At 36.7% G+C, this 27428-nt stretch overlaps 1 protein-coding gene across 1 annotated transcript in view; it reads right to left on the minus strand.

Annotated features, from left to right (window-relative positions):
* AGBL3 (AGBL carboxypeptidase 3) overlaps positions 1 to 26864 on the minus strand; it is a 91737-nt gene extending 64873 nt beyond the window's left edge. The window contains 5 exon segments of the mRNA XM_024737929.1: position 10955; positions 11500 to 11681; positions 24118 to 24178; positions 25426 to 25525; positions 26401 to 26864. Coding sequence (XP_024593697.1) covers position 10955; positions 11500 to 11681; positions 24118 to 24178; positions 25426 to 25485 — 304 coding nt within the window. The 5' untranslated portion in view covers positions 25486 to 25525; positions 26401 to 26864.
* Between the last annotated feature and the right edge of the window lie 564 nt (positions 26865 to 27428).

Consider the following 27428-nt stretch of genomic DNA (forward strand, 5'->3'; position numbering starts at 1 on the left):
GTCTGTATAGCTTTGCTTTCACCATTTGTCCTAGGGTTCTATCCGTCTGTTGTTTTTTCTTTCTTAAAAAAATTTTTTTCTTAATAATTATTTTTTATTTTAATAACTTTATTTTATTTTATCTTTATTTTCTTTTATCTCCTTCCTTCCTTCCTCCCTCCCTCCCTTCCTTCCTTCCTTTCTACTTTTTCTCCTTTTTATTCCGAGCCGTGTGGATGAAAGGCTCTTGGTGCTGCAGCCAAGAGTCAGTGCTGTGCCTCTGAGGTGGGAGAGCCAACTTCAGAGTTCTATCAAGTATCTTTTCCAACCACAACACTATAGGACTAAATATCAATTACAGGAAAAGATCTGTAAAAAATACAAACATATGGAGGCTAAACAATACATTACTCAATAACGAAGTGATCACTGAAGAAATCAAAGAGAAAATAAAAAAATACCTAGAAACAAATGACCATGGAGACATGACAACCCAAAACCTATGGGATGCAGTTCTAAGAGGGAAGTTTATAGCAATACAAACCTACCTCAAGAAACATGAAACATGTCGAATAAACAACCTAAACTTGCGACTAAAGCAATTAGAGAAAGAAGAACAAAAAACCCCCGAAGATAGCAGAAGGAAAGAAATTATAAAGATCAGATAAGAAATAAATGAAAAAGAAATGAAGGAAACGATAGCAAAGATCAATAAAACTAAAAGCTGGTTCTTTGAGAAGATAAACAAAATTGATAAACCATTAGCCAGACTCATCAAGAAAAAAAGGGAGAAGACTCAAATCAATAGAATTAGAAATGAAAAAGAAGTAACAACTGACACTGCAGAAATGCAAAAGATCATGAGAGATTACTACAAGCAACTCTATGCCAATAAAATGGACAACCTGGAAGAAAGTCTTAGAAATGCATACCCTGCCAGGACTGAATCAGGAAGAAATAGAAAATATGAACAGACCAATCAGAAGCACTGAAATTGAAACTGTGATTAAAAATCTTCCAACAAACAAAAGCCCAGGACCAGATGGCTTCACAGGCGAAAATTGCAGCTCTATTTACAATAGCCAGGAGATGGAAAGAATCTAAGTGTCCATCATCGGATGAATGGATAAAGAAGATGTGGCACATATATACAATGGAATATTAATATTACTCAGCCATAAAAAGAAACGCAATTGAGTTGTTTGTAGTGAGGTAGATGGACCTAGAGTCTGTCATACAGAGTGAAGTAAGTCAGAAAAAGAAAGACAAATACATTATGCTAACACCTATAAATGGAATCTAAGAAAAAAAAAATGTCATGAAGAACCTAGGGGTAAGACAGGAATAAAGACACAGACCTACTAGAGAATGGACTTGAGGATATGGGGAGGGGGAAGGGTGAGCTGTGACAAAGTAAGAGAGTGGCATGGACATATATACACTACCAAACATAAAATAGATAGCTAGTGGGAAGCAGCCGCATAGCACAGGGAGATCAGCTCGGTGTTTTGTGACCACCTAGAGGGGTGGGATAGGGAGGATGGGAGGGAGGGAGACGCAAGAGGGAAGAGATATGGGAACATATGTATATGTATAACTGATTCACTTTGTTATAAAGCAGAAAGTAACACACCATTGTAAAGCAATTATACTCCAATAAACATGTAAAAAAAAACCAAAACACCTAGTAGATTTCATAATTTATGAATATTTTGAAATAAATCTAGGCCAACACCCCTTTCCATTCTACTAGTACAAGCAAACTAAATAAAACATTCACTCAACATTCAAATTATAGGAGATAGAAATTTAAAATATCCCTGGCACTACAGAGAAAGTACCGTAAGGGAATGATGAAAGAAGCATTAAAAGTAACAAAAAGCTAAGTTTACCCTCTGTACCTTTCACATAATGATTTAACTGATATTCAACAAAGAGAACTTACGTTAAATATCCCCAAACCAGACGAACTACTTATGAACAGTTTATTAGAACAAACTCATCTGTGTAGCAAAATAGTGAGGAGACTCATAAGTAGAGGCTAGAAGCCTAACGAGCCTAGTGATAGCTGGTTGTCCAGGAAAAGAATTTCAGTTCAACTTTAAAAATCACCAGAAACCTTTTATAAATTTTAATGTATTTTTAAACGTTAGTCTAAAAAGGTACAGCCTTTTAGAAATGGGTACAACCTTATGTAGAGAGTAAAAATAAGCAACACCATAGCTGGCTTAAAAGCAGCCACCAATTAAGAAAGCGTTCAAGCTCAACAATAATTTTACCTTACTACCAATAACAAGCAAATCAACTCATAGGTTTATACTGGACTAATCTATTAACCAATAGAGGCGATAATGTTAATATGAGTAACAAGAAGTATTTCTCCTTGCATAAGTTTACATCAGTAACTAATAATATATGAATAATTAACAGTAAATAAATACAACTCAACGTTAAACTATTTATCAAACACACTATTAATCCAACAGCCATGCACCCACCCAAAGAAAGATTAAAAAAAGTAAAAGGGACTCAGCAAACATAAACCCCACCTATTTACCAAAAACATGACCTCTAGCAATAACAAGTATTAGAGGCACTGCCTGCCCAGTGACAACTGTTAAATAGCCACAGTATCCTGACCAAAGGTAGCACAAACCTTTGTTCTCTAAATAAGAACTTGTATGAATGGCCACACAAGGGTTTTACTGTCTCTTAGTTTCAATCAGTGAACCTGACCTTCCCATGAAGAGGCGGGAATAACAAAATAAGACCCAATGGAGCTTTAATTTATCAACCCCTCCAAAAAATAACTAAACCATCAAGTGATAACAAAAATTTATATTGGTTGACAACTTGGTTGGGGTGACCTCGGAGAACAAAAAAGCCTCCGAGTAATTAAAGTCTAGACTTACCAGTCAAAACATATTATCACTTATTGATCTAAAAAGCTGATCAATGGAACAAGTTACCCTAGGGATAACAGCACAATCCTATTCTAGAGTTCATACCGACAATAGGGTTTACGACCTCGATGTTGGATCAGGACACCCCAATGATGTAACTGCTATTAAAGCTTCATTTGTTCAACGATTAAAGTCCTATGCGATCTGAGTTCAGACCAGAGTAATCCAGGTCGGTTTCTATCTATTATACATTTCTCCCAGTACAAAAGGACAAGAGAAATAAGGCCCATTTTAAAAAGTGCCTTAAAACTAAATAATGATATAATCTCAACTTAATTAACAGATACAAAACATCTACCCAAGACTACGGTTTGTTAAGGTGGCAGAGGCCGGAAATTGCGTAAAACTTAAACCTTTACAACCAAAGGTTCAAATCCTCTCCCCAACAAAATGTTTATAATTAATATCTTAACACTTATTATCCCCATTCTTTTAGCTGTAGCATTCCTAACATTAATTGAACAAAAAATTTTATTATCCCCATTCTTTTAGCTGTAGCATTCTTTTATCCCCATTCTTTTAGCTGTAGCATTCCTAACATTAATTGAACAAAAAATTTTAGGTTATATGCAACTTCGAAAAGGGCCAAATATCGTAGGACCACGTGGTCTAATACAACCCATTGCTGATGCAGTCAAGTTACTCAGTAAAGAATCACTACGACCAGCTACATCCTCCATTTCTTAGCAGAATACGCCATTATCATGATAAACATTTTCCCAACAATACTATTTCTAGGAGCATTCTATAACCCCTATATGTCAGTTATACACAACCAACTTTATCATCGGAACACTATTACTAACAATCTCTTTCCTATGAATTTGAGCATCCTGTCCTTGATTTTGATACGATGAATTAATATATTTACTTTGAAAAAACTTCCTAGCACTAACGCCAGCCCTATGCATATGACACGCCTCATTACCTATTACAATATCAAGGATCCATCAAGAAATATGTCTGATAAAAGAGTTACTTTGATAGAGTAAATAATAGAGGTTTAAATCATCTTATTTCTAGAATCATAGGAATTGATGATTAAGAATTCAAAATTCGTGCTACCACATTACACCATATTCTTATAGTACGATCAGCTAAATAAGCTATTGGACGCTTACCCAAAAAATGTTGGTTTATACCCTTCCCGTACTAATAAATCCCATCATCTTTATCATCATCCTAACAACCATTATCTCAGGAACCATAATTGTAATAACTAGCTCCCACTGACTATTAATCTGAATCGATTTTGAAATAAATATACTAGCCATTATTCCCATTAAAATAAAAAAATTTAACTCACAAGCTCTAGAAGCATCCACTAAATATTTCCTAACACAAGTTACCACATCAATATTACTTATAATAGCCGTTATTATTAACCTGTTATATTCTGGCCAATGAACCATTAGAAAAATCTTTAATCCAACAGCATCGACAGTAATAACCATAGCCCTAGCCATAAAACTAGGACTATCTCCTTTCCACTTCTGAGTACCTGAAGTTACACAAGGCATCTCGTTAATAGCAGGCTTCATCTTACTAACATGACAAAAACTTGCACCCCTGTCACTATTATACCAAATCTCACCATCCATCAACCAAAACCAAGTATTATCTATAACCATACTATCCATCATAATTGGGGGGTGAGGTGGATTAAACCAAACCCAACTATAAAAAATTATAGCTTACTCATCAATTGCTCACATAGGATGACTATCAGCCATTATACTGTAAAACCCAACTATAACAACCCTAAACCTTCTAATTTATATTACAATAACATATTACAGCTCAGCTACCGCTATACTATCGCTATCACACACATGAAACAAAATATCCATTATTACAACCCTCATCCCCATCACCCTATTCTCAGTGGGAGGCCTTCCACCACTATCAGGATTTATGCCAAAGTGAATAATCATTTAAGAAATAACAAAAAACAACAACATTATTTTACCTAAACTAATAGCTATTACAGCACTACTCAACCTATACTTCTACATATGACTCACATACTCTACAGCACTAACTATATTTCCCTCCATAAATAATATAAAAATAAAATGACAATTTGATTTTGCAAAACAATTTTCCTACCAACAATAATTGTAATATCCATAATACTCCTACCCCTTACACCAATACTCTGAGTAATCGATTAGGAATTTAGGTTACACAGACCAAGAGCCTTCAAAGCCCTAAGCAAGTTTACTTAATTCCTGCTTAATAAGGACTGCAAGACTATATCTTACATCAATTGAATGCAAATTAAACACTTTAAGCTAAATCCTCACTAGATTGGTGGGATTACACTTCCCAAGAAACTTTTAGTTAACAGCTAAATACCCTGGTCAACTTGCTTCAATCTACTTCTCCTACCACCAGGAAAAAAAAAGGTGGGAGAAGCCCTGGCAGAATTGAAGCTGCTTCTTTGAATTTGCAATTCAATATGTAAAATTCACCACAGGACTTGGCAAAAAGAGGACTCAACCCCCGTCTTTAGATTTACAGTCTAATACTCAGCCATTTAACCTATGTTCATAAACCACAGACTATTCTCAACTAACCATAAAGACATTGGTACTTTATATCTACTACTTGGTGCTTGGGCTGGGATAGTCGGCACTACCTTAAGCCTACTAATTCATGCTCAACTAGGTCAACCTGGAACACTGCTTGAAGACTATCAGATTTACAACGTAGTTGTAACAGCCCACACATTTGTAATAATTTTCTTTATAGTTATGCCCATTATAATTGGAGGCTTCAGGAACTGACTAGTTCCACTAATGATCGGGGCACCCGATATAGCCTTTCCCCATATAAATCATATAAGCTTCTGATTACTTCCACCCTCTTTCCTACTACTTCTTTCATCATCTATTGTTGAAGCCAGTGCTGGTACAGGCTTTAGCCAGAAACTTAGCCCATGCTGGAGCTTCAGTAGACCTTACTATCTTTTCCCTGCATTTAGCAGCTGTTGCCTCAATTTTAGATGCTTTTAATTTTATTACAATTATTAACATAAAACCATATGCCATACCCCAATATCAAACACCATTATTTGTATGATCAGTTTTAATTACAGCTGTGCTACTGCTACTATCATCACCTGTACTAGTAGCTGGAATTACTATGCTATTAACAGACCGAAACCTAAACACAATCATTTTTGACCCTGCGGGAGGGGGAGATCAAACCTTATATCAGCACTTACTCTGATTCTTCAGACATCCTGAGGTCTATATTCTAATTTTACTTGGATTCGGAATAATCTCACATATTGTAACTTATTGCTCAGGAAAAAAGAGCTTTCTGGGTACATAGGTATACTATGAGCTATAATATCAATTGGACTTTTAGGATTCATCGTATGAGCTCACCACATGTTTACAGTAAATACAGATGTTGAAACATGAGCATATTTTATATCAGTCAGTATAATTATTGCTATTCCAACAAGAGTAAAAGTATTTAGTTGACTAGCAACACTTCATGGAGGTAATATCAAATGATCACCAGCCATAATATGAGCCCTAGGCTTCATCTTCCTTTTTACAGTAGGTGGACTAACAGGAATTGTCCTAGCTGACTCATCACTAGACATTGTCCTTCATGATATAGATCACATGGTTGCACACTTCCACTAAGTATTATCAATAGGAGCTGTATTCGCTATTATGGGAGGCTTTGTACATTGATTCCCACTATTCTTAGGCTACACACTCAACTCAACATGAGCAAAGATTCACTTCGTAACTATATTTGTTGTAGGTGTAAATATAACCTTCTTCCCACAACATTTCCTAGGTCTACCTGGAATACCACAATGATATACCTAGATGCATACACAACATGAAACACTATCTCATCAATAAGCTCATTCATTCCACTAACAGCAGTAATATTAATAATTTTCATAATCTGAGAGGCATTTGCATCGAAATGAGAAGTGTTAACAGTAGAGCTAACTAGAATGACTAAACGGATGTCTACCATATCACACATTCGAAGAGCCCACTTATGTTAACTCAAAATAGCTAAGAAAGGAAGGAATCAAATCCTCTTCTACTGGTTTCAAGCCAACATCATAATCATTATGTCTTTCTCAATAAATGAGATATTAGTAAAATTTTCCATAACTTTGTCACAGTTAAATTATAGGTGAAAGTCCTATATATCTCCATGGCATATCCTCTCCAATTAGGTTTTCAAGATGCAACATCAGCCATTATAGAAGAATTACTACATTTTCATGATCACACATTGATAATTGTGTTTTTAATCAGCTCCTTGGTCCTCTATATTATTTCACTAATATTAACAACTAAACTAACACATACAAGTACAACAGAAGCACGATAAGTAGAAACTATCCCGACAAACTTACCAGCCATTATCCTAATTCTAACTGCCCTGCCATCATTAAGAATTCTTCACATGATAGATGAAATTAATAATCCTTCCCTTACCGTAAAAACTATAGGACATCAGTGATACTGAATCTAAGAATATACAGAGTATGAGGATTTAAACTTTGACTCCTACATAATCCCAACATCAGACCTAAAGACAGGAGAATTATGACTATTAGAAGTAAATAACCAAGTGGTATTACCCATAGAAATAACAATCCGAATACTAATCTCCTCAGAAGATTTTTATACTCATGAGCCATGCCTTCACTAGGCCTAAAGACAGATGCAATCCCAGGATCCCTAAATCAAATAACTCTCATATCAACACGACCAGGTCTGTACTACAGACAATGTTCAGAAAATTTGTGGGTCAAATTATAGTTTTATACCTATCATCTTTGAACTAGTACCACTAAAATACTTAGAAAAATGATCTGCACCAGTACTATAAATTCATTAAGAAGCTAAATAGCATTAACCTTTTAAGTTAAAGACTGGGAGTTAAAACTTCCCTTAATGGTATGCCACAATTAGATACATCAACATAATTTATTACTATATTATCAATAATTCTGAGATAATTATAATAATCATAAATTAATGAATTAGAAAACAGCACAACAGAATAAATGTATTCAAACATTGACTCTTTGACAAAACAAGATAAATCCCACTAATATAATCAGGGAGAAGAAAATAAGAATGCACAAATACTTAACATAAAATATGAGAACAGAGAAAAAAAATCTCAGGTTCAAAGGAAATTACAACAATTATAAAAGAATTCTTTGCCTAAAACTATGTAAATAAATTTAAAACTCTCCATGAAAAGCATTATTTTTCTAGCAATATACAAATAACCAAAACTGTCCCTAGAATAGATAGAAAACCTAAACTAACAAAGAAGAAACATAAGTTGTATAATAAAAATATTCTTTGTAACTCTAAAACAACAGTTATGTCCAGATAGCTTTAAGGAAATTCTATCAAACTTAAAAGAACAGTTAATTACAGTATTATACAAATTGTTCTAGAACATAGGGAAAGGACTTTGAGAAATGTTTATAACAAAACCTTTCAAAATATAAAAGCTAGAAAATTACAAATGTATCTTATCTATGAATATTAAAGCAAAAATACTGTGTAAAATATTAGCAAACAGAATTCAGCAACACACTAAAAATAATACATAATGATTAACTGTAGTTTATTCCAATAATATTGACTTAGGAATCTACTAGCATAATTCACCAAAGCAATATACCAAATGAGAATATTATGATCCTTTCTCCCCAGAGATGCTGAAAAACCATTTAATAAAATGTAGTAATTATTCCTGGTAAATTTTCTTAATATAAGAATAAAGGGACACTTCCTTGATAGGATTGAAAGCAAATTTATTTCAAACTAGAAGCTTATAGTTTGCTTAGTGGAAAAACACTAAAAGCATTCCCATTAAAATTAGGAAAAGATGAATGTAAAATTATTAAATATTTTTTGAAAGTACCAGTCAATGCATTCAGTCAAGAAAAAAAAATGTGAGGTATTAACAACTGGAAATGAGGAGATTTAATTACATTACTACTAGATGATGTTTATCTAGCACATATATAATAATTCAAAAATTAGAAACCATAGGTAGGTAGTGTCAAAATTAATACACAAAACTTAACTTTCTTCTACAAAACAAATTAGAAAATAATACCTAACAATACAACTTAGAAAACGTGTGGGAAGAAGATTTTAAACTATATTAAGGGAGTTAAAGAAAAACTAGAATGGAATAAACAGTGAGACATACCTTGTTTTTAGATAGGTAGATGCAATATTGTAAAGATGTCACTCTTCCTTAAATTAATCTATAAATGTAATGTGATCACAATAAAGTTACCAATGTTAATTTTGGGGCAACTAGGAAACTTTTAAAAAATTCCATATAGAAATACAATAAGGCAAAAATAGCCAAGAAATTGGAGAATTAAAAAAAAAAGAAAAAAGTAATGATGGGGAACTAAGTCATCATAAAACTTACAGTTTTAAAGCTATAGTAATAAAGGGTTTCATGCCATTATATGAATAGACAAGCTAATAGAATAGAATAGAATTCAAAATCAGACCTAGGAGTCTAGTATATAATAATTGTGGCTTTTCCAATCAGTAGAAAAAAAATAATTTACTTAGTAATCTTGTTGGCACACTTGGCTAGATGTTAATGGTACTAGATTGGGAGCTTACTTCTTGCATCAAAATGGATTGCTGATGAATAAAAATTTAGTCACAAAGAAATACAACTTGAAAAGTGTAAGAGAAACATGAGAATTTTAAAACCCAGAAGTCATAGAAAAACAGTAGATATACTGATTACATAAAAATTTAAATTTTCTAAATGACAAAATGTAAATGACAAACTAACAAAAAAAGTATGCAACGTATATGACATAGTAAGCCAATCTCCCGAATATATAGAGAGCACTTACAGACCAAGAAGAAAACAAAAAGTACAACTGACAACAAAATGGGCAAAGTATTTTATCAAACAGTTCACATAAAAAAGTCAGTAAATATACCTGTTGTTCATTTGTATATTTTCTTTAGAGAAATGTCTATTCAAGTTCTTAGCCCATTTTTAAATCTGGTTATTAGTTTCTTTGCTTTTCTTCATATATTTTAGAGATTAACCCCTTATCAAATATATGTTTTGCAAATATTTCTCCCATTCTATAGGCTGCCTTTTCACTATCTTGATTTCATCCCTTGCATGCAGAAGCTTTTTAGTTTGATGTAGTCCCACTTGCCTCTTTTTGCTTTTGTTGCCTGGGCTTTTGGTGTCATATCCATGATATCATTGCCAAGAACAATGTCGTGAAGCTTTCCCCCTTGTTTATTTCTAGCAGTATTACAGTTTCAAGTCTTAAGTTTGTCTTTAATCTGTTTTGAGTTGATTGTTTTGTATAAGGTTCCAATTTCATTCTTTTGCATGTTGACATCCAATTTTCTCAACAACATTTTTACAGACTGTCTTTCCCCCATTGTGTATTCTTGGCACTCCTGTCAAATATCAGTTGACATATATGCCTGGATTTATTTCTGGGCTCTCTATTCTGTTCCATAGGCCTATATGTGTGTTTTTATGCCAGTACCATACTGTTTTGGCTACTGTAGCTTTGTAATATATTTTGAAATCAGAATGTGTAATGCCTCCAGCTTTGTTCTTCTTTCTCAAGATTGATATGGCTATTTGTGGCCTTTTGTGGTTCCATCTGAATTTAGAGTTGTTTCTTATTTCTGCAAAAAAATGCCACTGGAATTTTGATACGGATTGCATTGTTAACATCAGTCATCTTCAGGGAAATGTAAATCAAAGCCACAGTGAGACATCATCTTGCACCTGTTAGGATGGCTATTATCCAAAAAACAAAAGATAAGTTTTGGCAAGGATAGAGAGAAACTGGAATTGAACTGAAATGTAAGTATAAATACAGACCAGATTTTGAAGACATCATATTAAAAAAAATGTAAAATACTGTGATTATATTTAGATTAAATAAAATATATTTTGAAATCAATTTCACTCCCCCCCACCCTTTTTTTTTTTTTTACTGGATGAATTCTGTTTATTTATTATTTATTTATTTATTTATTTGGCTGCGTCAGGTCTCAGTTGTGGCACACGGGATCTTTGTTGAGGCACGTGGGCTTCTCTCTAGTTGTGGCATGCGGGTTTTCTCTCTCTAGTTGTGGCGTGGGGGCTCCAGGGCACATGGGCTATAGGGCGCATGGGCTCTGTAGTTTGTAGTACGTGGGCTCTCTTGTTGAGGCATGTGCGCTCAGTAGTTGTGGTGTGCGGGCTTAGTTGCCCTGTGGCATGTGGGATCTTAGTTCCCCGACCAGGGATCGAACCCACGTCCCCTGCACTGGAAGGTGGATTCTTTACCACTGGACCACCAGGGAAGTCCCTTTTTTACCTTTTTAAATGTGACTACTAGAAAATTTTAAATTATACACAAGGCTCATGTTATATTTCTGTGGGAACACACTGTTCTAATACCATGATCCTTCTCATTGAAATCAAGTGTGGCAAAGTAAGTTTGCCAATGTTTGAATCCCCAAAACTGCTAAGAACATACAATATGTTGAACGTTTTCATCAATGACCTCACAGTGGTATGGCCACCGTGTTGGGCTCAGCGGACCAGAAGAGACATCATATAAATCTCGTGGTTCACAAAGACTAGGCACCCATCTCCCTAGCTGATATTCCAATAGTATCTGTGTAGTCCGGGGAAAAAATGGGTCACTAATAGAGTCAGCTGAAAAAGGATTCAAACACAATCATGAGTGATAAGAAGGAAAACCCCAATTCCTATAATTTTTTTACATAGTTTATTTTTTTTCCAATAACATTAATTTATGAATACTTGTGGATATTGTTATAAATATGTTATACTTCATGGCATTAAAAAAAATAAAAGTACTAATGAAATTTTGTAATAATTAGTTTTCACAACAGCTAGAAATTAGTTGTTGACCTCATATACTATAAATTTATGCTAAATTCTCACTGCTACTCCAAAGACATTTGTTTCTTGCAGCTTTTCTAGCAAACTGTCTACTGCTGAGCCTTCTTAAACTTAATCACACTGAGGCAACATTTGTCTAATGCGTTAAATGACACTCACTGACCATAATTCCTCACCACCTACTGGAACTATATTCTCAGAGGCTGCTAGTGAACTCTCAGTTACAACTTCTCAGTTCTCATTCTAGGGCCAATTTTTGACACAACACCAGGAACATAATTTGCATAGAATACAATGGGGCTGCCCCAAGTAGGTAATGCAGTGGCCCTCTTTCAATGGGATAATTGTGGGGCATCAATTTGATGTTGATAATCATCCTTCCTTAAGCTCATTTGCCTTGTTTTTTAATGATGCTACACTTCCTAGTTTTCTTTCTATCTTTCACATACTTGGTTCTCCATTTTGTCTCACTGACTCCTCTTGCTCTTTCACCTCTGAAATGTGGTTTTTTAGCTAGATTTAATTCTTGGCTATTTTTTGTACAATAGCAGATATAGCAACTAGACTAGGAGTCAGAGAAACTGAGTTCTATTCTACCACTTTGTTTCTATATGATTTTGGTTGGCCAATGCAGCCTCTCTGAACATAAATCTTACTATATGTAAATAAGGGGTAATATTACCTTCCCTTGCTACTTCTCAGGATTCTTATATAGATCCATTTATCCAACAGTTATTAATCATCTAGTATTCCATTATGTGAATAGAGCACATTTTGTCTACTTTACAGTATGACTCAAAAATGGCAAGGTAGCTGGGCTTCCCTGGTGGCACAGTGGTTGAGAGTCTGCCTGCCGATGCAGGGGACGCGGGTTCGTGCCCCGGTCCGGGAAGATCCCACATGCCGCGGAGTGGCTGGGCCCGTGAGCCATGGCCGCTGAGCCTGTGCGTCCGGAGCCTGTGCTCCGCAACGGGAGAGGCCACAACAATGAGAGGCCCGCGTACCGCAAAAAAAAAGGCAAGGTAGCTATTTATGAGTTGGAAAATAAAATTAGATCCATACCTCTTACTATTTGTAAATCATAGAGAAATTAAATACCAAAATTCAAACAAGTAGATAAAAGTACTTAAAGGAAATTTAGATGATTATATTCATGACCTCGGTGTAGGGAAGGTCTTTGTAGCTTAAATAGATAAAATAAAAAGCCACAAATGAATGATAAACTTAACATCAAAATAATTCTAAACAACAGAAGCAACAAAAACAAAGTTAACAAAGGATTACCATGAATGGGCAATTCATAACAAGGTGGAATATAAATAGTCAAGCATATGAAATAATTCTCAATTTCTGTAGCAATCAAGGAAATGTTACTTAAAATAGTGAGGTACCTTCTTTCTTCCAACAGACAGGCAAAATTTTAAAGACAAAAAAGTGGGTGAAGAAGTCTGCAAAATAGTACTATAAACTTTCTATGAATATGGGTATAGGTATGTGTATAAATGCAAAGAAAAAGGTCTAGAAGGATACATACCAAACTGAGAATAATTGTTTTTTCAAAAAGGAAGATTTGTTATAGGATGGCGGTGAAAATTATCCAAAAAAAAGGATAAAAACCTTATCTTCAATTTCAGAATATCTTCAGATAGATATGTGAATATTTAGAAGAAATATTTTCATGTGTATTTGAAAGTACTCTAAATGTATAAAATTTAAAAAATCAAGTATACATCAAAATGGCCATATACATTTGCAAATGAATGACTTTAAGGAAACTCTTCACACAGGCATACTTCATTTAAATAAAAATGTACTTCCAAAACACTGTGTCCATAAAAATTTGAATCATACTGTAAATGCATTTAAAGAGCTAATTATTTAAAGAAATGTCAAGGTAAATTCTTTTGTTAAGTGAAGTCCTTTACAATGACCACTTTCATTTAGTTTAATTAAAAATCAAACCTTAAACAAACCTTAAAAGTTTGAACTTCATGGGAGGATCATGAAGACAGAGTAGGGCTTCCCTGGTGACGCAGTGGTTGAGAATCTACCTGCTAATGCAGGGGACACGGGTTCAAGCCCTGGTCTGGGAGGATCCCACATGCCGCGGAGCAACTAAGCCCGTGCGCCACAACTACTGAGCCTGCGCATCTGGAGCCTGTGCTCCGTAACAAGAGAGGCCACCATAGTGAGAGGCCCGTGCGCCGCAATGAAGAGTGGCCCCCGCTTGCCACAACTAGAGAAAGCCCTCGCACAGAAACGAAGACACAGCACAGCAAAAATTAATAAATAAACTCCTACCCCCAACATCTTCTTTAAAAAAAAAAAAAAAAGAAGACTGAGTAGGAGGACGTGGAGCTCACCTTCCTCAACAAATACATTAAAAAAAAAAAAAAATCTACATGTGGCACAATTCTCAGAGAAAACTACCTGGAAACTGGCAGAAGATCTCCTATACAACTAAAGCTGCAAGAAAGATCTCCATGTAACTGGGTAGGACAGGAAAAAAGGCACCAGGTCAGGACCTGTGCCTCTGAGAGGGATCTATAAGGAAGAGAAGGTCCATATGGGCCGACCCTTACCCTGGGGAGGGAACAGACAGACTCACAATAGACTGAGTAGGAGGACGTGGAGCTCACCTTCCTCAACAAATACATTAAAAAAAAAAAAAATCTACATGTGGCACAATTCTCAGAGAAAACTACCTGGAAACTGGCAGAAGATCTCCTATACAACTAAAGCTGCAAGAAAGATCTCCATGTAACTGGGTAGGACAGGAAAAAAGGCACCAGGTCAGGACCTGTGCCTCTGAGAGGGATCTATAAGGAAGAGAAGGTCCATATGGGCCGACCCTTACCCTGGGGAGGGAACAGACAGACTCACAATCTGGGCATCCATGTCTTGGGGTCCCGCACAAAGGAGACAAGCCCTCTTGCCTGCTGGGAAATCCACTGAGACAGAGAGAAAAGCTGGAGAAGCCTAGACTCTACTTGTGAGGAGTGCACGTGAGCTGGCTTGCTATAATCAAGGTGGAGAGAGCCTTGCACTGGCAGCTGCTGCCTTCCTGCACTTCCCAATTGCAAGGGGTGAACGCCCTGTCTCTGCTCAAACCACACCACAGCCTGGTGCGAGATCAGGGCAAAGATTTGGTCTAACTGCACAGGATCAGACCAGGGTGCATGCGGTGTGATCCAGGCATAGCTGTGGTGACCACTGTCAGCACACACACAAGGCAGTGCCACGGTAACGTGCAGCAGCTACGTGCTGAATCTTGGGCAGACAGGTCCTGGTGAGGAGTGTGAAGCAATCTGTTCCCCAGTGAGAGCACACTGGCTCCGCCCACTCCACACTGCAGCTCAGCACCAGATATGTGGCAGACAGGTCCAGGGAGGAGTGGGCCACAGAGGCAGCCCAGATCCCAGGCAGCAGCACAGCCACCTCAATTTCTGCAGCCACAATGCCCACATCCTCAGCCTCAGCCTCCTCCACACCACAGCCTTGTACTAGACCTGGGACAAACACAATGCAGAAAGGGATACGACCTTAGGCTGCATCTGAGAGGAACTGCAGAGACCTACACAGGCAGTGCACAGGTTTGCTGTGACCACAAGAGCCTCACTTGCTTCAGCAATCATCTCCTTTGGGGAAGGGCACGCACTCAAGGGCAATGGAACCTTACTGAACCCAACCCTCAGGACTTCTACTCCAAAACCTGGGAGCAGACCCAGAACCCAACGAGGCAATGACAACCACGGAGAAAGAGGAAACCCCACCTCACATCAAGCACAGACTCTAGACACTACAAAACAAATCATACCCCTTATCAAGGGGATAATGGCCCGCAAACTCTGAAGAAAGATGTGGCTGGTATCCATACCAAAACCAGCCCTCGCACCAAAAATATTGAACTCACACAGTCTACACAGGGGTGCTCCCACATAAAAACACCCCTTAGGACCACAGTAGATAACTGTTTCTCCTAAATTCATAGACAGAGAAAGTTAAGTAAAATGAAAAAGCAGAGGAACTACTACTACTCCCAATTAAAAAAACAAGAGAACTCCCCTGAAAGAACAACTAATGAAACAGACCTCACTGGTCTTCTAAGCCCCAACTTCAAGAAGGAAGTAATAAAAACGCTGAAGGAATTAAGAAAGATTATCAATAGAAATGCAGATCACTGTAACAAGGAACTAGACTATATAAATGAAACAGTCAAAATTAGCTAATTCAATTGCCAAGTAAAAAACCAATCTAGAAGCAATGAATAGCAGACTAAGTGCTGCAGAAGAATAAATAAGTGATCTGGAAGATAGAATAATGGAAACCACCCAATCAGAATAGCAGACAGAAAGACAACAAAATGAAAGCAACACATGAGGTTTACAGGATAATATAAAGAGTGCAAACCTACGCATAATAGGGGTTCCAGAAGGAGAAGACAGAGAAACGGGGATTGAAAATGTACTTGAAGAAATTATGGCTGAACACTTCCTAAAATCTAAAGAAGTAAACCGATATCCAGGTACAGGAAGCACAGAGGGTCCCAAACAAGATGAATACAAACAGACCCACACCAAGACATTATCAGCATTAAAATGGCAAAAGTTAAAGAGATGATTCTAAAGGCTGGAAGAGAAAAACAGAGTCAGTTACAAGGGAACTCCCATAAGGCTATCAGCTGATTTCTCTGCAGAAACTGTGCAGATCAGAAGGGAGTGGCATGATATATTCAAAGTCCTGAAAGGGAAAACCCTGCAATCTGCGATACTCTACCCAGCAAGATTATCATTTAGAATAGGAGGAGAGATAAAAAATTTCTCAGACAAGCAAAAACTGAAAGAATACAGCAATACTAAATCTAACCTAAAAGAAATATTGAAAGGTCTTCTCTAAATAGAAAAGAAGCAAGTATCTATAGGAAAGGCAAATATATAAAAGGACTGAAGATCACTTTAATAAGTCAGTACATAAATTTTTAAAAATCCAAAAAAATTGTAAAAGTGATTATATCTACTATTAATGGTAAAAGGATATGCATGAGGATGTAAAATAGGACATCAAAATCACAAAATGTAGGGGAGGGGAGTATAAAAATGAATATCTTTTAGAATGTGTTTAAACTTGTATGACTATCAGTTTAAAGCAAGTAGATATAGTTATGGGTTAACATACTTGAAAACCAGGGTAACCACACATCAAAAAGATACAACAGATTCACAGAAACCAAAAAGAAAGGAACTCAAGCATAATACAAAAGAAAACCATTAAACCACAAAAGGGAAAACAAAAAGAAGAAATGAACAAGAAAGAACTACAAAAACAACTAGAAAACAAGGTTTAAAATGGAAATTAAGTGCAGCTCTATTTACAACAGCCAGGACATGGAAGCAACCCAAGTGTCCATCGACAGATGAATGGATAAAGAAGATATGGCACATATATACAATGGAATATTACTCAGCCATAAAAAGAAACAAAATTGAGTTATTTGCAGTGAGGTGGATGGACCTAGAATCTGTCATACAGAGTGAAGTAAGTCTGAAAGAGGAAAACAAATACCGTATGCTAACACATATATATGGAATCTAAAAAAAAGGATCCTGAAGAACCTAGGTGCAGGACAGGAATAAAGACGCAGACGGTAGAGAATGGGCTTGAGGACATGGGGAGTGGGAAGGGTAAGCTGGGACGAAGTGAGAGAGTGGCATGGACATATATACACTACCAAACATAAAATAGATAGCTAGTGGGAAGCAGCCGCATAGCACAGGGAGATCAGCCTGGTGCTTTGTGACCACCTAGTGGGGTGGGATAGGGAGGGTGGGAGGGAGACGCAAGAGGGAGGAGATATGGGGATATATGTATATGTATAACTGATTCACTTTGTTATAAAGCAGAAACTAACACACCACTGTAAAGCAGTTACACTCCAATAAAGATGTTAAAATAAATAAATAATAAAATAAAATAGAAAAATAAATAAGATGGCAATAAGTACACACCTATCAATAATTACTTTAAATGTCAATGGACTAAATCCTCAAATCAAAAGAAAGAGTGACAGACTGGATTAAAAAACAAACACCAACAGTATGCTGCCTACAGGAGACTCACTTTAGGGCAAAAGACACACACAGATTGAAAGTGAGGCGATGGAAAAGGATATTTCATGCAAATGGAAACAATAAGAAAGTAGGAATAGCAATAATCATATCAGACAAAATAGACTTTAAACAAAGGCCATAAAGAAAGACAAAGAAGGACAGTATATAATGATAAAGGGGGCAATACAAGAAGAGGATATTATACTCATTTACATATATGCCCCCAATATAGGAACACCTAAATATATAAAACAAATACTAACAGACATAAAGAGAGAGATTGACAGGAATACAATAATAGTAGGAAACTTTAACACCCCACTGACATCAATGAACAAATCTTCCAGACAGAAAATCAGTAAGGCAACAGAGATCCCAAATGACACAACCAGCTGGACTTGATACCTACAGGACACTACATCAAGCCCCCCGCCCCTTAATACGCATTCTTTTCAAGTGCACATGGAACGTTCTCTAGGATAGACCACATATTAGGTTACAAAACAAGTCTCAACAAATTTAAGAGGATAGAAATTATCTCAAGTATCTTTTCTGACCACAATGGTATGATACTAGAAATCAACCACAGAAAGAAAAATGGGAGAAGAATGAACACATGGAGACTAAGCAACATGCTACTGAAAAAAACCAATGGGTAAGTGATGAAATCAAAGAAGAAATTGGAAAATACCTGAGCACAAAGGAAAATGAAAACACAAACTTCCAAAATCTATGGGATACAGTAAAAGCAGTTCTAAGACAGAAGATCACAGTGATATAGGCTTTCCTCAGGAAGGAAAAAAAAAACTCAAAAAAACAACCTAACCTACCACCTAAAAGAATTTTAAAAAAAGAACAAGAAAAAAACCAATGTCAGCAAAAGGAAGGAAATAATAAAGTTAAAAGAGGAAATAAATAAATTAGAGATCCAAAAAACAATAGAAAGGATAAAAAACCCAAGAGCTGGTTTTTTTGAAAAGATAAACAAAATCAACACACCTCTAGCCAGGCCTGCCAAGAAGAAAAGAGAGAGGACCCAAATAAACAAAATAGGAAATGAAAGAGGAGAAATAACAACCAATATCGCAGAAATACAAAAAACTGTTAAGAGAATACTATGAGGAAGTATATGCCAACAAATAGTTTCTAGAAACACACAGCCTGCCAAAACTGAGTCAAGAAGAAACAGATAACTTGTGCAGACCAATCACTACAAGTGAAATAGAATCAGCAATAAAAAAAACCTTCCTGCAAACAAAAGTCCAGGACCAGATGGCTTCACTGGGAAATTCTACAGAACATACAAAGAACTTACACTGATCTTTCTCAAACTATTCCAAAAAACTGAAGACGAGGGAACACTCCCAAACTTATTCTATTAAGCTACCATCGCCCTGATAACAAAACCAAAAAGGGACTACAAAGAAAGAAAATTACAGGCCAATATCTGTGATAAATACAGATGCAAAAAATCCTTAAAATATTAGTAAGCCAAATACATAAAAAGGATCATACACTATGGTCAAGTTGGATTCATTCCAGGTTTGCAAGGGTAGTTCATCATACGGAAACCAATCACTGTGATACACCACATTACCAAGAGGAAAGCCAAAAACCACATGATCATTTAAATAGGCACAGAAATGCTCGGATCATCTAGACAGAAAATCAATAAGGAAACACAGGCCTTAAATGACACATTCACCAGATGGACTTAATTGATATTTATAGAACATTCCATCCAAAAGCAGCAGAATAGACTTCCTTCTTAAGTGCACCTGGAACATTCTCCAGGATAGATCAGATGCTGGGTCACAAATCAAGCCTCAGTAAATTTAAGAAAACTGAAATCATATCAAGCATCCTTTCTAACTACAATGTTATGAGATTAGAAATCAGTTACAGGAAAAAAACTGTAAAAAAACACAAACACATGGAGGCTAAACAATATGTTACTAAACGACCAATGGATCACAGAAGAAATCAAAAAGGAAATCAAAAAATACCTAGAGACAAATGACAGTGAAAACACAATGATCCAAAACCTATGGGACGCAGCAAAAGCAGTTCTAAGAGGGAAATTTATAGCAATAAAATCTTACCTCAGAAAACAATAAAAATTCTCAAACAACCTAAATCTTGCACCTAAAGCAACTAGAGAAAGAAGAACAAACAAAACTCAATGTTAGTAGAAGGAAAGAAATCATAAAGATCAGAGGAGAAATAATGAAATAGAGACAAAGAAAACAATAGAAAAGATCAATGAAACTGAAAGCTGGATCTTTGAAAAGATAAACAAAATCGATAGATCTTTAGCCAGACTCATCAAGAAAAAAAAGGAGAGGGTTCAAATCAATAAAATTAGAAATGAAAAAGGAGAAGTTACAATGGACACCACAGAAATACAAAGGAACATAAGAGACTACTACAAACAACTATATGCCAATAAAATGGACAACCTAGAAGAAACGGACAAATTCTTAGAAGGGTACAACCTTCCAAGACTGAACCAGGAAGAAACAGAAAATATGAACAGACCAATCAGAAGTACTGAAATTGAAACAGTGATTGAAAACCTTCCAACAAACAAAAGTCCAGAACCAGATGGCTTCAGAGGCGAATTCTATCAAACATTTAGTGAAGAGCTAACACCCATCCTTCTCAAACTCTTCCAAAAAATTGCAGAGGCAGGAACACTCCCAAGCATATTCTACATTAAAAGGATCATACACCATGATTTATCCCAGGGATGCAAGGATTCTTCAACAACTGCAAATCAATCAGTGTGATACACCACCTTAACAAACTGAAGAATAAAAACCATATAATCATCTCAATAGATGCAGAAAAAGCATTTGACAAAATTCAACACCCATTTATGATAAAAACTCTCCAGAAGTGGGCATAGAGGGAACTTACCTCAACATAATAAAGGCCATATATGGCAAACCCACAGCTAACATCATGTTCAATGGTGAAAAGCTAAAAGCATTCCTTCTAATATCAGGAACAAGACAAGGACACCCACTGTCACCACTTTCATTCAACATAGTTTTGTAAGTCCTAGCTACAGCAATAAGAGAAGAGAAAGAAATAAAAGGAATCGAAATTGGAAAAGAAGAAGTAAAATTACCACTGTTTGCAGATGACATGATATTATACACAGAAAATCCTACAGATGCTACCAGAAAAGTACTAGAGCTCATCAATGAATTAGGTAAAGTTGTGTAAAGTCTGTGTACAAAATTAATACACAGAAATTTCTTGCATTCCTATACACTAACAACAAAAGATCAGAAAGAGAAATTAAGGAAACAATCCCATTCACCATTGCATCAAAAAATATAACCTACTAAGGAGACAAAAGACTTGTACTCTGAAAACTATAAGACACTGATGCAAGAAATCGAAGATGATACAAACAGATGGAAAGATATACCATGTTTCTGGATCGGAATATACTACAAAACAGTGTGGTACTGGCACAAAAATAAACACATAGATCAATGGAACAGGATAGAAAGCCCAGAAATAAACCCACACACCTATGGTCAATTAATCTATGACAAAGGAGGCAAGAATATACAATGTAGAAAAGACAGCCTCTTCAATAAGTGGTGCTGGGAAAACTGGACAGCTACATGCAAAAGAATGAAATTAGAACACTCCCTAACACCATATACACACATAAAGTCAAAATGGATCAAAGACCTAAATGTAAGGCCAGATGCTAAAAAATCCCTAGAGGAAAACAAAGGGAGAACAATCTTTGACATAAATTGCAACAATTGTGTTCTTTGATCCACCTCTTAGAGTAATGAAAATAAAGCAAAAATAAACAAATGGGATCTATTTAAACTTAAAGGTTTCTGCACAGCAAAGGAAACCATAACCAAAACGAACAGACCCACAGAATGGGAGAAAACATTTGCAAACGAAGTGACCAACAAGGGATTAATCTCAAATTATACAAACAAAAACAAACAACCCAATCCAAAAATGGGCAGAAGGTCTAAACAGACATGCCTCCAAAGGAGACATACAGATGGCCAACAGGCACATGAAAAGATGCTCAACATCACTAATTATCAGAGAAATGCAAATCAAAACTACAATGAGGTATCACCATACACCAGTCAGAATGGCCATCATCAACAAGTCTACAAACAATAAATGCTGGAGAGGGTGTGGAGAAAAGGGAACCCTCTTGTACTGTTGGTGGGGATGTAAACTGGTACAGCCACTATGGAGAACAGTAAGAAGGTTCCTTAGAAAACTAAAAATAGAACTACAATGATCCAGCAATCCCACTTCTGGGCACATATCCAGAGAAAGCCATAACTGAAAAGCTACATGCAGCCCAATGTTCAGCACTATTTACAACAGCCAAGACATGGAAGCAACCTAACTGTCCATTCACAGAGGAATGGATAAAGAAGATGTGGCACATATATACAATGGAATATTACTCAGCCATAAAAATAGTGAAATAATGCCATCTGCAGCAACGTGGATGGATCTAGAGTTTATCATACTAATAAGTCAGACAGAGAAAGACAAATATCATATGAAATCACTCATATGTGGAATCTAATTTTTAAAAATGATACACATGAACTTATTTACAAAACAGAAACCGACTTAATAGATTTCAAAAACAAACTTATGGTTACCAAAGGGGAAACGTTGGGCAGGGAGGAATAAATCAGGAGCTTGGGATTACATACAGACACGACTATATATAAGATAGATAACCAGCAAGGACCTACTGTATAGCACAGGGAACTCTACTCAGTATTCTGTGATAACCTATATGAGGAAAGAATCTGAAAAAGAATGAATATACGTATATGTATAACTGAATCACTTTGCTGTATACCTGAAACTAAAACAACATTGTGAATCAACTATACGCCAATAAAATTTAAAAATCAACCAACAAACAAATAACAATCCAGTCAAAAAATGAGCAGAAGACTTATTTAGATATTTTTCCAGAGAAGACATGTAGATGACCAACAGGCCCACAAAAAGATGTTCAACATCGTTAATTATTAGAGAAATGTAAATCAAAAGCACAATGAGGTATCACTCAAACAGGTCAGAATGCCTATCATCAAAAAGTCTACAAATAATAAAGCTGGAGAGGGTGTGGAGAGAAGGGAACCCTCCTACACTGTTGGTGGAAACGTAAATTGGTGCAGCCACTATGGAAAACAATATGGAGGTTCCTTAAAAAGCTAAAAGTAGAGCTACCATATGATCCAGCAATCCCATTCCTGGGTATATATCCAGAAATAACTAAAACTCTAATTTAAAAAGATACATACACCCCAGGGCTTCCCTGGTGGCGCAGTGGTTGAAAGTCCGCCTGCCGATGCAGGGGACATGGGTTCATAATGTTCATAGCAGCAGTATTTACAATAGCCGAGACATGGAAGCAACCCATATGCCTATCAACAGATGACTGGCTTAAGAAGATGTGGTGTGTGTGTTCGTATATATATATAATGGAATATTACTCAGCCATAAAAAAGAATGAAATATTGCCATTTGCAACAACATAGATGGACCTCGAGAGTATTATACTTAGTGAAATAAGTTAGACAGAGGAAGACAAATATTATATCACTTATATATAGAATCTAAAAAATAATACAAATGAATCTATATACAAAACAGAAACAGACTCACAGACACAGAAAACAAACAGTTATCAGAGGGGAAAGGAAGGGGGAGGGATAAATTAGGAGTACGGGATTAACAATCTACTACATATAAAATAGATAAGAACAAGAATTTACTGAATAGAACAGGGAATTATGTTATCTTGAAATAACCTATAATGGGAAATTATCTGAAATATATATATATACAACTGAGTCACTTTTCTGTATACCTGAAACTAACAGAATAGTGTAAATCACCTATACTTCAATTAAAAAAAAAGTTTGAAGTCCAAAATACTCTTATAAAAGTAAATACATATCTCCTTACCAATAACAGAATAATAATTCCCTATATTATTCACTGACATTTTTTTCCTAGCGCTCTCTCATTTTTCATCCACTTAAGGTATTATCAGAAAGAGAAGGGGGAATATATGAATAATCTCAAACCTGTTAAAAGTGCACACTGATGGATGTCTTCATTTACAAACTTCATAAAGGTATCCTCATCCTAAAACAAGAGAGTTTTAAATTAGTTATCTTTTAAAAACCAGCAGTTTCCCAATCCAGAAATTTTTTACATCTACCTTAGTACTTAGAATTGAGTGTGTCTTTAATCTTTAATAAATGAAAAAATTCAAGGTTATTATTGGCTATTGGTCTCAAAGCACCCAACACTTCAAATATCCTGAAACAAAGTTTTCATCTTTCATTTCTCTTCTTCCACAAGGTAAGGTCATATTAATGATTATAGAGAAGGAACAGTTTAAAGATTCTTGGTAAACCTGGCAAAACAGGTTAAATTACAACTAAAATTAACCAAAAACAGAAGAAAAAAGAAACACAGAAAGCCATTGCCGGGACTTCCCTAGTGACTCAGTGGTGAAGAATCCGCCTGCCAATGCAGGGGACACGGATTTGAGCCCTGGTCTGGGAAGATCCCACATGCCGCGGAGCAACTAAGCTTGTGCGCCACAACTACTGCGCCTGCACTCCAGAGGCCGCGAGCCACAACCACTCAGCCCGAGTGCCACAACTACTGAAGCCCTCGCACCTAGAGCCTGTGCTCCCCGGCAAAGAGAAGCCACCGCAATGAGAAGCCCGCGCACCGCAACGAAGAGTAGCCCACGCTCGCCGCAACTAGAGAAAGCCCGCGTGCGCGCAGCAAGGAATGCAGCCAAAAATAAATAAATAAATAAATTATAGATAATTTATACTTTACTAAAATGTGAAGGAAATTTCTTAGAAATATGTGCTGGGACCAGACAAAATATTTGTAACTACTGCATTTTGTTTCTCCACTACCCCCTTCTTCCTCCATGTACTTTCCTTTGTTACAACAGTGCCACATGAAACCTATGATGGTGACACACAGTAGGTTTAGAAATAGGTTTCACTATTATGATACACATTATAATGTAACATAGAATTAGTACATATAAGAAAATAAGTGGACATGAATTATAAAAATAAAACCCTAATAATTATTATTACAAACATTTAAATAAAACTCAGAAGAATCTCAGCTGAAATATTTTCTCAAAAAAAACCCGAAATCAATAATTCTCTTTCTAGATAGGGCATACTGCACACATTAATAGCTTTGCTTTCAATCAATTTATTTCCCAACTTCAGTGAAAAGTGATTTAAATACCCAACGGATTTTTACAGCCAACTGAATTTATAGTATTTTTACTGGGAATTTATATTTTATAACAAGTTTTATTTCTAAGTAGGATTAAGTTGAGAAAAACATACTGATTCATCTTCACTGATTGTTCTGTCTGAAGAGTCTTCCTTTTCTGAATCTTCTGACATCTCTTCCAATATTTGGCTCGAAATTTATTATGTAGGTAGGCTGTAAAACAATTTGTAAGGAACTTACTTGACAGTTTTCTTTTTAAGTACACACTAAACGTGTACCCCCAAATATATTCAATTTTATTTAATTAACAGTGACAACAGGCTTCTCTAAAATTAAGACACAGCTAATTAAACCTTTAATTTCAAAGATTTGAAGAAATTCTCCATTTTTATCAGATAGAGACAAGTCAGAATAAGACAAATCACGTAAATAATTCAATTGAAAAAGGAATTTCCAGGGTACATAACCAAATCCTAGACTTACAGTTAAATGCCACACAGCGATAGCGAGTTCAGAATGATTCTGACGCACTGAAAAGCTCATGCATCAGAGAAAAATTACAGTTACTTACTCAGGTAGTGAGTTGTAGCAATACAGTTAATTTTTTTTTCGGCTTAGTTTTCATTTGACCAAAAGTTCAAATGACGGTAGGTTTTTTCCTCTATATTTTGGTTAATATTCTGTAGACTGTCTCTGTTCTAATATTCGATCATATTAGTCTTACTGGAATAGTTAACTTACTTCAATAGTTATCAGAAGGTTGTATCGACAATGACCTCTTAAGTGGTAATTAAGACAATGAAATAATAGAAATTCCTTGTCAAGAGTCTACTATTTTTGAGAGACCAAAGGAATTTACTAATTTCGAATCTACTAGTTTATGCTCCTCTCTACAAAAAGTGGGTTTTCGAGCGTGGACCACAAACAATACAGCCCAAGCTCCATAGCGAATAACTTTACGAATGCCACAGAGAAGTCTGTCTTACGGGTGACACCTTCAGTAGTAAGAGACTGAAGTTTCCGTCTGGGGATCACAACTCCGAATTTGGAAAACTGGACTGGCATAAATCTTGATTCTGTTTCCTTACGTGAGCGTATGAGGCGCACCAACGTGCTGACCTACTGCGGAGTAAAACCTGAGCTTCAGGAAAGGCACACACACAGATGGATCCAATAAGCGCTCCGTGCGCACCTTCCACGTCAGAAGCGAGAGAGGCCACAGCAGGCGCGGCCTCGCCCAGCGGCGCCGCGGCAGTCTCGGCGCAGGAACGATGACTTCCCTTCTTGGCGGGAAGGACGATGAAGCCACAATTCCTGGTGGCGAAGTTTTCCTCCCACACTCGGCGACACGGCAGTGCAGGGAGGGGCGCCTTTTCTGGGCGCGCTCGTTTCGCGCAGGGACTTTCCCTCTCTGCACTTCACTGTCCCGCCTCGGCCTCCTCACTCTCGCCTCGAGTCCCACGGTCAGGCCAGTAGTCCCTTCCGTGCGCCGGGAGCAGCCGTTCTGCCCGTGATACCTACAGCCCAGCGACTGGAAAGAACGCTGCCGCTGCCGTTTAGCAGCCCTAGCCACGCCCTTCATCACGTAGCGCAGCACTCGTTACCAGGGCAACCGGCTCAACCTCGCGAGACCTCAGACGGGTCAGCTACGCGGGATTTCGGCTGAAGGAAAGGAAAAGCTCGGAGGATGTGGCTGACTAGCAGCAGAGGAGTGGGCGTCAAAGGGCATCCCGAGGGGCGGGAAGGTAGAGAGCAGGGGGCTGGCGGGAAATTTTAGGGGTGGAGGCAGGGCAGCTATTTGTCCCTACGGTTCTGCACATCGGTTGTTTGCCATATGTGTCCCTTCTTCGAGCAGACACTAGGGCAGACTGGTTAAGACTTTTGCTTTGTTGATCTTCAGTTGTATCCACACCGAGTTGCGTTTTGCACGGTTGTGTGACTAATGATCTTTATTGGATTCGGAAAAAGAGACTTTTTAAATATTTGATGGAAGAGTCCTAGATTTTCTTGGGTGAGCTTGCAAGATTATTATTAGCTCAGAGATTCTTTAAGTATAATAATCGTTAGCTAACGTATCAAGAACATCTTCGGGGACACTATGCAAATCACTTTACAT

The sequence above is a fragment of the Neophocaena asiaeorientalis genome, unplaced genomic scaffold (genome assembly GCF_003031525.2).
Source record: "Neophocaena asiaeorientalis asiaeorientalis breed wild unplaced genomic scaffold, Neophocaena_asiaeorientalis_V1.1 scaffold364, whole genome shotgun sequence".
NCBI classification, from domain to species: domain Eukaryota; kingdom Metazoa; phylum Chordata; class Mammalia; order Artiodactyla; family Phocoenidae; genus Neophocaena; species Neophocaena asiaeorientalis.